This window comes from Otolemur garnettii, unplaced genomic scaffold (genome assembly GCF_000181295.1).
Source record: "Otolemur garnettii isolate 467f Iridium unplaced genomic scaffold, OtoGar3 scaffold00181, whole genome shotgun sequence".
Taxonomy (NCBI): Eukaryota; Metazoa; Chordata; class Mammalia; order Primates; family Galagidae; genus Otolemur; species Otolemur garnettii.
In genome coordinates this window covers 133,249-149,875 of record NW_003852576.1, presented here as the reverse complement: position 1 = coordinate 149,875, position 16,627 = coordinate 133,249, and the positions used below count along the sequence as shown (strand labels likewise).

General features: G+C 42.6%; 1 protein-coding gene across 1 annotated transcript in view; it reads right to left on the bottom strand.

Annotated features, from left to right (window-relative positions):
• FAM114A1 (family with sequence similarity 114 member A1) overlaps positions 1–16,627 on the bottom strand; it is a 57,370-nt gene that overhangs the window by 15,472 nt on the left and 25,271 nt on the right. Inside the window, exons 5-8 of the mRNA XM_003800679.1 lie at positions 15,821–15,955; positions 13,177–13,329; positions 7,336–7,459; positions 688–779 (exon numbers count right to left, since the gene is read on the bottom strand). Of these exons, the coding sequence (XP_003800727.1) occupies positions 688–779; positions 7,336–7,459; positions 13,177–13,329; positions 15,821–15,955 (504 nt within the window). The remainder of the gene's footprint in view (positions 1–687; positions 780–7,335; positions 7,460–13,176; positions 13,330–15,820; positions 15,956–16,627) is intronic.

Sequence of the window (16,627 nt, the reverse complement as noted above, 5' to 3'; positions counted from 1 at the left end):
TGTGTAGAAACCATGGCTCTCAGAAAATAAGAAAGGAGTAAACACAGAGAGAGAGGGAGTGGAAAAATATCACAGCGTTTTATGTAATTAATGATCAGTTTCTTTTAAGAAACTTCACAGCCAGACCTTGTACTATCTCGAAAAACACATTGTGGTATTATTAGAGGAACCCAGATGGGTAAGGCTGGGGGGCTCTTTCCAGGTGGGAAGAAATGTGTGGTTAACCTGGTTAATGTGACTGTCTCTGCTGAATCTCAGCATTTCTCTTCACAAGGTGGACGGGTGGGAGCTTGGAATTTGGAAAAGCTCCTTGGTGATTCTGTCCCCCTCTTCCATTCTCTGTCCTGGTGATAACCACTGCTTTGACATAACATTCGATTTTGCCTCGAAAGGTAAATGACTTGTTCAAGGTCACAGGTAGTTATTAGAAAAATAATTTTAGTAAAATTACATCTAAAATGCAGGTCTCAGGACAGTCTAGCCTGTGCTCACATTTTATTACGTTGCCTTTTCAAATCTTAACTACTGACCTCAAACTTCCCTCCCCCACAATGTGCCATAGGGGATTTTTTTCCATTTCAAGTGGATCTCTAGAATTTTATAATGGAGAACACCCTCTTGCCTGCAGCCCCCCGCCCCCTTTTTGCTGAGTTGTCAAACAAAAACTCAGAATCAAATGGTGCTGACCTTATTGAGTTTGTCAGGTGTGGCCGCGACATGCAATTCAAAGAGCAGCTCTGTAAGCATGCTAGCAAATTCTTCTCCCCTTTCTTCTAAGCCTAGAAATAGAACATGACAGAAGTAAGAAGCACGATTGAGTTTTCATCCTTCAAAATGTGGCAGCTGCCCCAACTTTACAGCCTGAGGTCAGGACAGACAAAGGGGAGGCCGTAGTAGCCCACCGGCCAGCTGCAGGGCAAAGACTGATGTCTCCCATTTGTGAGCAGGGCAGTGAGGCAGCACCAGAGACCCTGCTGCTAGCAGCTCCCAGGATGCCCCCAGGTGGGCTAACAGCATCAGGAGGGCAGGGAGGGACCTCTCCCCATCTTGTTCACAGCCATAGGAGGTCAACAGCTATGTATTGAATGAATGATGGAACAAACAATGTATGACCCATCTCAGGGCTAAGAGGCCTGGGACAGCAGCATATTTATTTATGACTTAGATCATTCTTATGCTTGGCACTACAGCCCTGAAACCCTGCTGCCACCCAAAGCACCCTTCCTTGTCCACAGAGGTACAGCATTGAGCACACATAGTCTTAACCATCATCCTGTTTATTATTATTATTCACATATTCTCAAATTCCCCAAGGTTCCTAGGATACCTATTGGCTTCTACAATCTCTCTCTCTCTTTTTCTTGAAACAAGTCTCACTCTGTTCCCCAGACTAGAGTGCTGTAGCGTCATAGCTCATAGTGTTACCAGAAAAGTGGCACCCCAGCCAGCTCAGCCAAGCAGGGCTTGGGGACCTGCCACCTCTGTCTTGGTGACAGCAACCAGCAGAGGAACCGGCAGGTTGGAGCAAACGGATGGGAGCTTCCCTCCCCCACCAAAGGCTCCAGTAGAGCTGCGCTAGAGGACCTGCTGGCAGAAACCAGCAGGCTGGAGCAAAAGGGGGAGCTTCCCTCCCCCAACAGAGGCTCCAGTAGCCAAAAGAACCCAACACATGCGGGAAAGACACTGGCGCTGTGCTGTCTACTCACGGGGACTTCTGGCAATTCCTCCAGTGCATCCCTGATTGGTCCATTTTCAAAACCTACTCATGATTAGTCTATTTTCAAGACCCAAAAGCTCATTGGACAACTGCCCCTATATAAGCCAGAGACCCTGAGCACAGACTTGGGCAGATCTCAGGAGAAGAGCAAAGAGGTTTGGCTCTGTAACACTTGTATCCTGCTCTATGAGATTTGCCCCTTTATAAGAGCTGTAAATACTTGCAAGGAGGTTTGCTCCTTTGTAAGAGCTGTAACACTTGTATTATAAAACCTATCTTAGTGCTAATTCTACTCTACAAGGAGGTTTGGCTTGTTGTGAGAGCTGTAACACTTATACCTGTTGAATAAAACCTATCCTGTGGTCCGTCGCTTCATTCTTCGAACTGCCGAGACCAAGAACCTGGAAATTCAGTATCAAAAATCCAGTATCAATAGTAACTTCAAAATCTTGGGTTCAAGGGATCCCCTTGCCTCAGCTTCCCAAGTAGTTGGGATTTCAAGTACCAGCTGGGACACCAGGCTAGTTTTTCTATTTTTGGTAGAGACTGGGTCTCACTCTTGCTCAAGCTGGTTTCCAACTCCTGAGCTCAGGCAATCCCTCAGCCTCAGCCTCCCAGTGTGCTGGGATTTCAGGTGTGAGCCACCTGCTTCTATAACATTTCTTAACGATCTGGCTTCCCTTTACCCTGAAAACTACCAAAGGACAGAGATAGTATTTGTTTTGCTTGTTCCTGAATCTGGAGCATCTAACACAATACCTGGAACATGAAAAGTGCTAAAGTGAATTTTCACTGAATAGCTTATTAATAAATTACCTAACATATAATAATACATTAATTATAGATTACAGATATTATACATGATACATCAATATATATCATAAAATTAAAAAATTAGTGTCATTAGTGGGCAAAAAAGAGAATTTTTAAAACTGCAATCTAATTTCTCTCATTTTTATATACAAGGCAATGCTATTTCAAAAGTTTCTGAAAGGGGGTAAGAAGCTGATTCCACAATGGGTTTACTACCAGTTTGGGGGGAAATAAAAACATCATTAATCTGGCCTGATCACATGATCTCAAACCCTCCAAAAAGAAAATACTCTGTGTTAGGCCAGCAGGGAAGGCAGTACCTTCAGGGAACTGCAAGCCATGTGAGAAAGACTGTATCTAACACCTGTCTGGATATTCTGTTTTCTATTTTGTAGACAAAATGGTTAATCAGCAGCTCATGAAGACAGCCAGGGTAGCTTGTAGGACTTGGTTCAAAACATGGCTTAGATCAGTTTATTATTGCCTATAATTCACATATTCTCATGAAGGAGACATCAATAATCAAAATGATATATAAAGCACATCTGTGAAGGTTTCTGGAGAAAGGAAGCGAGGCGGCAGGGGTCTAGACAGTGTAAATAAAAGAGTGGTGGTCTGACTATTTGTGCTGCGATTCACCCATTGAGACCTAATCACCTGTGTGATGCTACTAAGAGGTGAGGCTTTGGGGAGGCACTCAGATCATGAGGGTGGAGCCCTTGTGAATGGGATTAGTGCCTTAGTAAAAAGCCCCATGGTGCTAGCTGGCCCCTTGACTATGCAGCACCATGTGTGAACCAGAGGGCAGGGATCCTCCCTAGATATGGAATTGCCAATACTTTGATCTTGGACTTTCCAGTCTCTGTAACTGTGAGAAATAAATGTTTGTCGTTTATAAGCCACCCAGTCTATGGGATTCCGCTATGGAAGCCTGAATGGACTAAGATGGGAGAGAGTATAAGCAGGTGGCATTGGAGTGATGACCTGGGGGAGGACTGTGGTGAGCCTTGAGATGCAGGAGGTCTGAGGGGGGCAGGGGAAAAGAGCCTTCCAGCAGCGATGCAGGGGAGCAAAGTCCAGGGGGAGTGTGGCCAGCAGGTTCAGGGAGCAGCAAGGATGCCCCAGAGGCTCAGGGAGTGAGGAGGTGTGTGTGTGTGTCTCAGAGGGCAAGGGGGGCAGAGAGAGATGATTGTCTTTGCTCAAGATGAAACTGCAACAAGCAAATTATTTCAGCCTGATGAGGCAGGTGCTCTCAGGGAGCACTGGCAGCACTGGCAGCACTTAATCCAGTTCTTCATGGGGTGATAAGGAGGCTTCCTGGAAGTGGTGATGCCTGAACAGAACCTTCAAGAATGAGAATGCATTAGTCATGCAAAGGGAGAGCTGGGGGGCTAAAGAGTGTCAGAGATGGAGACAGAGATGGAGGGGCTGTGAGGGAGGGAGACTGGTGCCATCAACAGCTGAGATCCTCTCTGCTGAGCAGAGGTCACAGGCAGACGATGTGGGGGAGGGGCAGGGCACACCTGGGCAGCACCAGCGAGGGTTCCTTCCTAACCTTCCTGCTGCTTCTCATCCTGCATGAGGCAGGGTTGAGGCAGAAAGAGCCCTGGACTTTAGAATGTGTGGATTCCCCCCAACCTCTGGGCCAGTCATGGGGCTTCCTCAGTTTCTGTTTCTTCCTTTGTAAATTGAAAATAATAAAACCCACCTTTCTCTTCTGTAAAGTTGTTTTTTTTTAAGGACCAACTGCTACAACAAATGGGAAAATGTTCTGTAAACATGAGAGTTTTATGTAAATAAATGATTATGTGCTACATGGCTATAAACCTAGGGAGATTAAAGATTCACGGGTGGAAACAACACTAAGTTAGGAGGCAGGACTTCGTGTGGCTCCAACTTTCAAAGGTGCATTAATTCTGCAAAACATATACCAATAGCTTTTAGCAAATGTTCTAGGGGAAAAAATCATAGAGAAAAAAATGGAAGTAAATAAAAACAGATGATAATAAATGTTGCAACAAAGAAAACCTATTACTACAACTCTTGATCTGTGCACATGGCCAGGAAGACGTTTGCCAAGGCAATAAATAGAAAATGGCTTTTTAAAATCTCTTCTCAGCCATGGTAAATCAAATTAGAGACCTATGGCAGTGTGATAAAATTACACTCCGCTGGAAAGACCAACATGCAAATCACCAGCTAACATTATTAACTGTAGAGGAGACTGATATGAAATTTATCTAAAAATGACAGTTTATTACATTTTCTCAGACTATCAAATTATTTAGTTGTTGGGAGGCTTTTAGGAATATCAATGCTTACCAGGAAAATATTTGATGAAAATGCTGTTTTCTCCCAGAACTTTGCTCCTGGGTTTTCTGCCCACCTGTTAAGATTCTCCTCTGTAGGGTAATCCTCTGACTTTTTTGGAGTTATACCACTCCATCGTAATTGCATTGATGTAACAACACGATTTCTCTTTTCCCAGTTCTTCATTAAGTGTTTGAACGACATTTATTTGTTAAATTAAGTTAATTAAAATTAATAGTGTTTTGATAATCTAGAGATCCCCTTTGGGAAAATGGATATATTAGGGGAGGTAATAAGGTTTTGTCACTTAAGGAGAGACAAATCTACCATTTCTTAAAACATGCTGTTTAACACTTCAGTTTTGTCTCTGTGTATGTACCTGTGTGTGTGAGCTATTCACAAATCCCTATTTATTAAAAGTTTACAATAGGACTGGTACAAAGAAGCTGAGGCAAGAGGATTGCTTGAGCCCAGGAGTTTGAGGTTGCTTCTGAACTGTGACACAGCCACGCTGTAGCCTGGGGCAATAGAGTGAGACTATCTCAAAACAAACAAACAAACAAACAAAATAAACAACTGGTATATATCAACTATAGCAACATGTTCTATTTAATAGCACTGAATCAAGTTTGCTTCCTAAGGAATAGCACCAAGTGGGGATGTATTACTGCTTTAACTTGCACTGTCAACAATATCTCTTTATTGTCAGGGGAGAATTTGGGATATTCTTTTTATCCTAAGTGACATCCTTCCTAGAACCAAGGTCAACCTCAAGCATCACAAGAGTTGAAGAATTAACAGCCTGATTCTTTTAGGGAATTGCTAGTTTGGGATAGGAGCATCTACTAATTCATCTTGAATCCACACAGCAAGCTGCATGACTTTTGACAGCTAGTGTTTTAGTTTCTTCATTAGGGAAAAAAAAAAAGACAAGACTGTCATCCTTCGTGACTTCTGCAGAAACATACAAATGCTTGAAAACATTATTCCCCAACTGTATTTTGATACTGACCTCTTTCTATGCTTCCATATAATTGATTCTTTTATTTTGATGCAATAAGCATAAATCTCATTAACTGAAAGCACATAAGGCAGCATGTGGGCTAAATAGGGAAATGGTGTTTAAATGACAGTTTATGAATGCTTAGAATAATTTTGCCCTGAGCATTGAGGTTCAAGCATTTGAACTCTTGTGTTTGAACTTCGATAAAAAGGTCTAAGACACTTGGGCACAAAATACTGCCAGAAATTTATGAAGGCACATTATTATTACTTTGCATCGTGGGTAATAACAAGCAGAATAATAAATAAAACCTGCAATTTATTGCACCTTTGTATTTTCCTGACCTTGTGTTAGCACTTTAAATAATAACGACAGCTAACATTTCTGAGCAGTTTTGTGTGCCAGGCACTGTAATACGTGTGCTTATACATATTATCTAACATATATAAACAGCCCTTAGGAATATGTATCATTGTCTCCATTTTACAACATTAGATGCTGAGTTTCCAGAAAGGTTACATAACCTCTTTAAGGCCATACAGCTAAAAGAGTGGACCCTTCCTGTGGTTCTAGATGAGACAGCCTTGTGTCTCTGGTTGCTGGAGCTTTCAGCACAATCTCCATGCAATAACTGTGGGCTGCGTTTGGCTGTGTCACCAGTAAGAAATCACTCTCCATGTACATAACAAAGGGTTTACTCGCTTTCACTCTCAAATAGACAACCTAAGGCAATCATTAAGCATGCCCAAATTTGGAAATAATTTTTCTCTTCTGAAGGAAGCTTTGCTTCTTAGAAACTAGAATCTAGTCTCCTAGGGATCAAGTTCATTATCTGGCTGGAAGATTACTGGGAAGTGTGTATCTGGGTGTCACTTCAGTTATTGCCAACCTGACATGTCACATCCTGTTGCACTGAGGAAAAATGGTACAGCCTTTGTCAGAACTTTACTTTTTAGTTAAAGTGCAGGACACTAATACATCCTACTCCTACACATGTAAATTAAAAGGAATAAGAAAAACTTGCAAAGAAATCATTGAAAGTTTTGCCCATCATCAACCTGGGCAACAACATGGGCAACATGTAAAACAACTTTCACAAACAGATAAAAATTAGAACTGGGACAAAAACTCTGGCCATCCGGGCCCTGTTTAGCACACTGTGCTCTTGGCTCACTCAACCATACACACTTCTTTTAAGTGCCTGTGAAGTGCCAAGGATTGTGCCAGAACAGCAGAGAAATAACAGGCGTTTCCTCCCAGTGAAAAAGAGGATTATAAATCAATGTGACCAGCCCCCGTGACAAGCACAGATGCAAAGGGTGTTTTAGAAGCACAGAGAGTGAACACTTGAATTAAATAATTCTGCCCTGCACTTTAAAGGGCTGTGCTTGTTAGCAGCAGTTTTATCAGGATTATGCCAACCGGTTGTCTTGCTATTTCCTTATTTATTATGCCAACCAATAGTCTTGCTATTTAACTTTTTTCCCTTTACCTTCTTCTTCTTGATTCTCTTCATTCTCTAATTCTTTGGCTGCAAAGATGTCTTTAATGGAAATTAGGTCATTTTTTAAGAGTTCCAGCTTCTCTCCATCAAGCGATGCTAAAAATGACTGAACCTGAAAAAAGAAATAGGTCAGCATAACTGTCATTGTATCTTCTCATTAATAACGTTTACATACAGCTGTCCCCACTTTCCCCAGGACGGAGGTGACTGTGTGTGGAGGGAACGCTGAGTTGAATGCTGGCTTTACTGCCTATCAACTGTGCAATCTGGGCAAGGCACATAAGCTCTCGGGCTTTTCTTATATTTATAGTAAGATCCTTTGTGGGGCAAATGAGACAAAGAATATGAAATACATTGCACAAGTGTACACAGTAGAAGCTAAATAAATGGGGGCGGTAGCTCTTCCGTCACACTGGGTGTCAACTCTGGGACTGAACGTCAGCTCCACACTTCCTATGACCTTGGGTAACTTATTGAAGTTACCTCAGCTTCCTTGTCTCTAAGATGGGAATTAACTACATTGACCTTAGACACTTGTTTTGAGGGTTAAATAATGTCCTTAAAATATTTAAATGTGTGTGTGTATACACACGTAAAGATATAAATAGGTATTATCTGTCCACATATACACTTGCTAGATGTCAGTCATCCTATCGACATGCCCAAGACACATTTTCCTTCTCCCAGATCTTGCTGTCTGGGCGACACGGGCCTGTGTCAACCAAGAATGGCCATGACAGATGGGAGTGGAGGGCACACCGGGGGCGCTGGGGAAGGGAGAGGGTGTGCAGGAAGACTTCACAGAGGAGCTGACACTTGGATTAACGTCACCTCTGCTCTCTGTCTTCAGGACCCCTCTTTTGAAACTGTCCTCTGTATCCACTCAAAAATTATTTGTACAGACAATAATTATGGAAAAAAATAATAAGTTAACTGATGACTCCGTGCTGAACCTCAGAGTCAAAGCATTCTGTGGTAGACATACTCCTATTTGACAAAGTGAATGTTACTTTCTTTACATTATTATTATTACTTAATATTTCGATGCAGCAATCATCTGATTTCTTTTTTGAATGTATTTATCTTCGTTCTTTACAAGTCCTTATCTTAAACATTGTTATTGTTATTAAATTTTAAGCCTTTTTAATTTTCTAAAGGCAAAAAGTGGAAACCCAATGAACACATACATATGTAAAAAAAAAAATCATTTGTGCAGAGGGCCAGTCAGACTTTCCAAAACAGTCAAAGGGCACGGAGCACCATGTAACAAGTGAAGTATGCCTGTGAAGCAGTTACGTTTTTTTTTGTTCTTTAGGCCTAACACTTGCTCTGGAGGGAGAGCCAGGTGAGGGGCTGCATTCGCCTTTGGAATGAATTTGAATACTCATTCTGGTAGTAGATGGGCACATTGGGATGAGTGACAGGGCCAGGGAGGGCACTGGGAAGCCAAGATGCCATTGTTCTAACAGTGGCTAATGTGTATCTCCATAACACACCGGAGCAGAGCTATGGGGGGAATCCGGAAGGAAGTCGTCAACACAAAACCCATCAGCAGAGAGTTCACCCCATGGAAACAAAGGAGCCCTGCCAGCCGGCTGCAGGCCTCTTCTCTCTGCCCTGACCTCGGAGTCTTCACTGCAGCTCACATTCTCATGTTTTGGCGTTAGAGTCCCAGACATGTACACATCATCTTGCTGCGCTTCACATCTGTTTTCTAAACAGCAGTTTTCTAATAGTAATTATTGAATAAATGTGTCTGAATACAATGCTTAGTGAAAATACATGCAGATGCCTGGAACATTCTGGTTTCCCATGTTCTTCTGGTGATGGCAACCTTCCCAGAGGGAACGCATGGGTTTATATTTTGGCAGCCCGGTAGGGTTCTTTTAGTCTGGGACTCTTTTGTTAGCATCTTTCTATTACAGCATCTTGTTTGTTTCCTCCTAGGAGGACCAGTTCATTCCATCATGCCAAGGCAACATGCACTGAATCTTCAGTTCAGTCCAATAATAAATAATAAGTAATCATACCCTCCAATAATAAAAATAAGTAGTCACGCCCTCCTCAATGTACATATGCTGGCTATAGCTTGGCACTGTGTTAAGTGTCTCAGACACAAGGGTAGACAGTCCACCTTATAAATCCTTTCCTTGAAAGGTGGCGTGTGCTGCCATTTTGAAGATTTTCTTGATTTTGATGTTTGTTTACTATTTAACAAGTGAGTATAATGGCAATCAAAAGGATTGTGATTTTTTAACTTTATTGAACACCACCTTGCCATGCTGTAGCCATCCTAGAATCGATCTAGTCAAATGGTAATGATAAGGATTCCTTACATCTCCATTACCGCATCTGGGTTTTAGCCAATGGAGTGTCAGCAGGGATGATGTGCAGCATTTCTGGGCCAAGACTATAAAAAAAAGGGAGTATCCCCTCCTTTTAGTATGCTGATGAACTTCAGAGGATAACAGTGCCCTAGGGGACAGTGAAATCTGATACTGCCTTTAGACTTGGACACAGGGACTCCACAGGGCCCAAAGGATGTGCCCACCAGAGTCCACACTCCTTCTTCTGGAACGTTCTCCAGGTTACAAAGCTTCCCTTTCATGGGCTGTGTGGGCCTCTTGCCTAGGCTATACTCCTTGAGGCTGCCCACACCACTGGGTATCCCCAGGCCCATGGGACAGCCGAGAATGACTGTTTGCAGGGGGTATGGTGGGGCTTGAACTAGGGCACCCTCAGATGTGCACACAAGGTTCCCTGAGGCGAGAGACAGAGCTGGAGACATAGGGAGAGACAGGCTGAAGGGGGTAGTGTGGAGATTTGAGGAGTCTGGGAATTCTAAGCGGAAAGCTGGCCTTCCAGGTCATCAGGAAAGGATATCCATCACAGTGAGAGGCAGAATATATTTTCTTTAACAGTTGGTTTCAAAAGTTCTTTAACTTTTAAATATTTGGTGTGTGTAGGGTTGCCAAGTAAAATACAGGATGCCTAGCTAAACTTGAATTTCAGATAAACAGTGAATATTTTCTCAGTATAACTGTATGTCCCAAATATTCTATAGGACATATGCATACTAAAAAAAAATTACTGTTTATCTAAAGTTAAAATGTAACTAGTCAGGCTGTATTTTTTAATTTTCTAAATCTGGCAACCCCAGTCTAGGTCTCTATTTGTATTTTTGCTAGAGGTCTGTGTACATTGGGAGGGGTGTAGCGGCGCCATGAGGTGGACAGACCCTGGCTCCTCATCCCCAAATGCAGGAAAGCCACCTGATGACCAGGCGCCCGTATCTGGGAGTGTTATAGGACATAAAAATAAATTCTACTGCTTTGGACCCATACATTTTTAGGATTGATTATTATAGCACCCAGTCATTATCCTTACTAAGTCAAGAAAAAATTCTGCATTCCTCACTATGAATACCACGGAAATCTCCAGGCTAGGGAAAGAAAGCAGAGCTTACGGGAGCAGTGTGCAAACAGAAGGAAATAGATCCCTCCAAGGACCAAATGTCCTTCCCAGCAACATAAGTCCTTTGAGGCTCCTTTCCAAAGGGGCCTGGGGCTGTTACGTAACTGAAATCTGTGCTAGAAGCAGCCAGAATGAAATGTCTGTCTACTATAATAGCTTGTAATGTTTTTTATGGGGTGACCATATTCCCTTGTAATACATATATTTTTAATTTTTGTAGAGACAGGGTCTTACTATGTCACTCAGGCTGGTCTTGAACTCCTGGCCTCCAGTGATCCTTCTGCCTTGGCCTTCCAAAGCACTGGGATTATAGGTGTGAACCACCAAACCTGACCTTTGTTATATTTTTAATAATAACAAACACAACATAAGAATACATATAAAAATGAAGTGTCATCGACATTCTGTGTACCTCGTTGAGTGCCCATTATGTTTTAGGCGTGCTGCTACTAGCTTCACATAGATCATCTCATTTGATTCTATTAGTAATCCTGTGATGTAGCTTTCATTATTATTCCCATTTCCAAGTAAGGATATCGAAGGAATAGGGGTCCAAAATCACATAGCTACCGAGTGGTGTTTAATAATATCACATCTGACTCTAGACCTCACTTTTGTAGGGAAAAAACTGTGCTTCAGTGGAGAACTGCGTTTTCTAGACTAATACCATCCTGGATTATCAGATTCTGAAATCTATGGAGTAATTTTACAATTCTAAATTGTAGAGAGCTGATAGCAGGGCAAAATGTGGATGACTCCTGTGTGGCAGGGAGAGAGCTCCTGCCGCGGAGAGACCGGGTCTGTTCAGTCCACGCTAACACTCCTTTACTCTGTATACAATTGTGCTTCTTTGGCTTTCCCTTTGAAATGGTTATAATAGCTGTCTGGTTCTCTCATTTAATTAATGAGCTAAGTAAATTCTTGAACACATGGTCATTTTGTATGACAGTCATAATTTTGCCCTTTTTTTGTTTTGAAAGTTATCCTTGGACAGTTATAACCACAAGACTTTCATCAAAGGTTCATGGATAACAAAAAGGAAATGAACGCAGAGAGTGACAAATAACCTGACAGTCTGGGGTCAGGAAGGGTGTCTCCATCCGGTCTGGTGCCTGTTTGTCGGTTACATGGCCCAGGTTATCCTTCCCTGCTCAGGCAGCTTCAGGAGTGGCTCTGCCTTCGCTAAGTCCAAACATAAGGAGACAACGCTCAGAGAGCCAAAAATTACTTCTCCATTGTAAGGCTCACTGCCAAGTTCAGCTTCCTGTCAGAGGACCTGCTCTCTGCAGTGAGTGTCTCCAGGATGGCCTGCAGCTTCGCCCTTAAAGGAGTTCCAGTGGGTACTGCCCTGTGGCCTCCACTAGAAAATGACCCCAGAGTACAGTCAGGCTGACAGCCCCTCAAAAGAGCCATATAAACAATTGAGTTTATAATTTCATAGTGTTTAAAATGGTGACTAGGGCAGCACCTGTGGCTCAGTGAGTAGGGCACTGGCCCCATATACCATGGGGGCCGGTTTGGACCAGCCCTGGCCAAACTGCAACAAAAAAATAGCCAGGTGTTGTGGTTGGTGCCTGTAATCCCAGCTACTTGGGAGGTTGAGGCAAGAGAATTGCCTAAGCCCAGGAGTTGGAGGTTGCTGTGAGCAGTGATACCACAGCACTCTACCCAGGGCAACAAAGTGAGACTCTGTCTCTCGAAAAAAAAAATCCTGACTGAATAAGTGTCATGTAAATAAGATACACCCCATAGGACATTCCTGCCCCTTGTAGCCCAGGCATTCTAACAGAGGGCCAAATAAATAACTATATAGACCAGAACACAAATACATCAAAATCTTACAGTCTAAAAGAAGTAACAGGTGCTTTGTTTTTACTGGGTAGGAGTAAAGATGCGGGTTGGTGGGGCTTCTTTGATCTGAGGACTGTGTCACCCTAGGGAGGCCAAGGGCCAGGAGGAGCCTGATGCTGGGGTGGTGGTCACTCTTCTTGCACTGGTTTTCATGGCATTGGGGAGGGGTGATAAGTTGGCACAGGACAGACAGGAGATGATATGGAGCTTGAGGGTCATCAGGCTGTTGTGATCTCAGCACAACAATGACGAGGCTCTAAAAATGAGATATCTTAGTGGCAGGTTCGTCCAGCATCTTTCACGTTTAGAAAACATACTGCAGAGCAGTGGTTCTCAACCTTCCTAAGGCCGCGACCTTTCAATACAGTTCCCCATGTCGGGTGACCCCCAACCATAAAATTATTTTTGTTGCTACTTCATAGCTGTAACAAATCAGATATTAGGCGACAGGCTGAGAACCGCGGCCATAGGGCATGCTGCTTCCAACAAGCGGTGCAGACGTACCTTGCTTTCACTTTCATTGGACAAAATTTCCAAGGCTTCCAGGTGTGACAAACCTTGATATTCGTCAAACAGCATCCCATAGTGCGCAGTCCTCTCCACCGTGAGCTGCTGTGCCAGCCTCTGCTTTTCTTTCTCCTTGGCTTCCCTTAACATCTGCAGAAATGCATAACATCTGTACAGAGGATCCAGGCTTACAAGCCCCCTTTCCCATGTAAGCCGGGGACAGGATGGGGAGCACTGACTTCATATTAAAAAAGGGTAGATTTTGGTCACTAGGACATTTCTGAAAATGAATTTTTGATTGATGCTACTGATAATTTTGACATAATGTTCCACTTTGAATTTTCTGTGTTCATTATGCATAAGGCAAAACAAAGCAAAAATTCTATGCCTGGGAATAAGAAGTGCACTAGAAGTTTAACGGTGGTTCCCACGTGTGTGGCTGACTTACTCATTTTTTAAAATGCCTAAGTGTTCTATAATGGATTACTTTTATGTATGCTGGGAAAGTCTCATCCCCTGTGAGAGGATTAATTGCAACTTTGCACCTAGGCAGACTTCAAAGCAGAAATCAGCTGGTCTAATTTGATCTGAGGTTTACTGTTTTTGAAATTATGTGTGCAAGAATATCTTCAATGAAAAAAATTAATAAATCCAAAATCATAATGTATTTGTCATCAGATGCTTAATACAATTAAGGCTATTTGCTTATAAATTCTTAGGCTGGTTTCTAAAAGTATTAATGGTGAACCGAGTTCCTGGCCATATTAATAATTTTCCTCATTTTTTTGGTGATTAAATAAAAAGACAACAAAATGAACCCAAGTCCATCAGTCACTCCCAATTTTTTGTACTTGCTTTCTTTGATTCTAAGTGTCTTTTATTTGATTACTCATTAAGTTTACTAGGGCATTAACTTTATAGGGTTCTTTAATTTCAGTGGCAGTGCCATAAATGCCCCGGCCACCACTACAAGGTCACAAGCAGGAAGACACTGACCAATAGACTTTGGTTTTTATTGTCCTTTTGGGTTCTTGAGGTTGCTAACTAAGAACACACGGGGCTGCAGAGAGAATTCTCTCTCTTGTCTTTTTTTTTTTTTCTTGAGACAGAGTCTTACTATGTCACCTTTGGTAGAGTGCTGTGGCATCGTGGCTCACAGCAACCTCAAACTCTTGGGCTCAAGCGATTCTCTTGCCTCAGCCTCCCAAGTTGCTGGCACTATAAGTGCCTATCACAACGACCAGCTATTTTTTGTTGCATTGGTCATTGTTGTTTAGCTGGCTTGGGCCGGGTTCGAACACTCCACCCTTGGTGTATGTGGCTGGTGCCGTAACCATTGTGCTATGGGCGCCAAGCCTCTTGTCTGTCTTTAAGTCTAAATTAGTACAGGCTCTGAATTTTAAAGGTTTACAAAAAAACCAATGAAATCAGCACTGGGAATTTTTAACACTTGCAATAAAACCCTACTACCCCCACTCATCTCAAGACTTGGTGGGGGTAAAATAAAATAACAAAGTGACACTGAAATTGCCTCTTTTCTGTATACCAGCCTTCATTTGTCAATATGTATTTTGGGATAGAGGGAAGAAGGGATGGAATGGAAGGGGAAAGGAGAATGTCGCTCTGGAATGAGTAGGATTCACTCAAAGATGGAGTGAAATTAAAACTGCCTGAAGGATAAACAGCTTAGGGAGAGATACCAGTTCTATTTATTGTCCCTCTAGAAAAGAAAAGAAGATGTGTTTCAACAATGGTGAGGGATTCTGGCCTAGAAGAATTCCTGAGAGAGGGAAGCCATGGAGACTGACATCAGTGGAATCCCCGTATCACCCTGTCTGTGGTATTCTAAGAGTGTGCCCTGTTCCACTGGGATAGCACACGTGAGCAATTTAAGTTGTTCATGTATGTACATTTCTTGTTTCTATAGTTACACATTCTTTAGTGTATAAAGGAAAAATATAACAGACTTCCCTATCTCAGTGGATGGGAGTGCCATCCTCCCAGCTATTTAAAAGACCTTAGAGCATCCTTGATGATGCTTTTATCTCACACGTCACTTTCCCTCCATCAGGAAATCTGGGTCTATCTTCCAATTATATCTGAAATGAGGCATTCATCACTCCCTGCAAGGCCTCCATGCTGTTCCGAGCCATGGGATCTCATTTAAATACTGACAACTGCAATTGCCCCTGGGGAGGGTGGGCAGGTGCACCCTGCAGCCCTCCTCCTACTCCTGGGAGCACAAGTGATCAAGGGGCCCAGTGGCTGGGCTTGAAATCCACCCTTTAGCCTCCCAAGACTCCTACTGCCAATCACTGGTGCAGCAGGTACTCTAAGGCAGACAGTTTGGGGACACAGGCCACTCCTTGGTCAGAGGTTTTCTGAAGAACTCTCCTGTGGCTTTCCCAGCCTTCCTCAGGCTGCCCAGCAGTCTAGAACATGTCACCCCATCCTCTCTCCCTTTCCCTTTCACTGGGGAAAGGTTATCTGGGACTAACGGTTCTCTCAATTTTCATTCTCTACTTTTTGGTGCCATTTGAATTTGGATGATATGCTTTAAATTACCTATTCAAAAAGATAAATAAAAATGTGTTTACTTTATCAACTGAAAGAAAAAAACCACAAAAGTATATGATCCAACCTGAGACAAAGAAACAGTTCTCTCCATGAGTGTCTTGGTCCGCTTAAAGCCCGGGTCACTTTCCGCAAGGACGTTCATGGTTTTCTTGCCGATAAATTCCAAGGCGTCAAGACCTCCAGTTAAGACGCTTTTACCCTGCAGGTGAGATCATGGCATGAGACTAGGCATTTAGGCTTTGCTATTTCACGGCATTCAGCAAGTCCTGGGTCACTGTCATTATCTTTGATTATTAGAATCAATACGAAGTCACAATGTTTTCTCATCAAGATATTTATCATCTATTGAATCCTATTTTCTTTTCCTTGGAAAAGCATGTATCTGTAGGACATAAAATGTTATTAAAGACGATGCTTAGAAAAAACTAAAGCACATTAGGGATTAATTTTACTGACTCTGAGTGGGTGTGTTGGCCTGTAATCCTGGTATTCTGGGAGGCTGAGGCAGGTGAATTGCTCGAGCTCAGGAGTTTGGGACCAGCCTGAGCAAGAGAGAGATCCCTAAACACAGAAAAACCAGCTGGGTGTTGTGGCAGATGCCTGTAGTCCCAACTACTAGGAAGGCTGAGACAAGAGGTTGAGGTTTCTGTGAGCTGTGATGCCATAGCACTTTAGCTTGGGCAACAGAGTGAGAGATTCTGTTTCTAAAAAAAGAAAAAGAAAAAGAAAACAATTTGAGCAGCTCTGTGTGTATGAATAGATATGTACCTCAGACATCACATTCATAAGTGACCCAGTTGCTGTTTTTATTTGAAAAATTTTTAACCCAAGTAATGGAATTATTTGGAGCAATCTATTAAAATGTCAAATA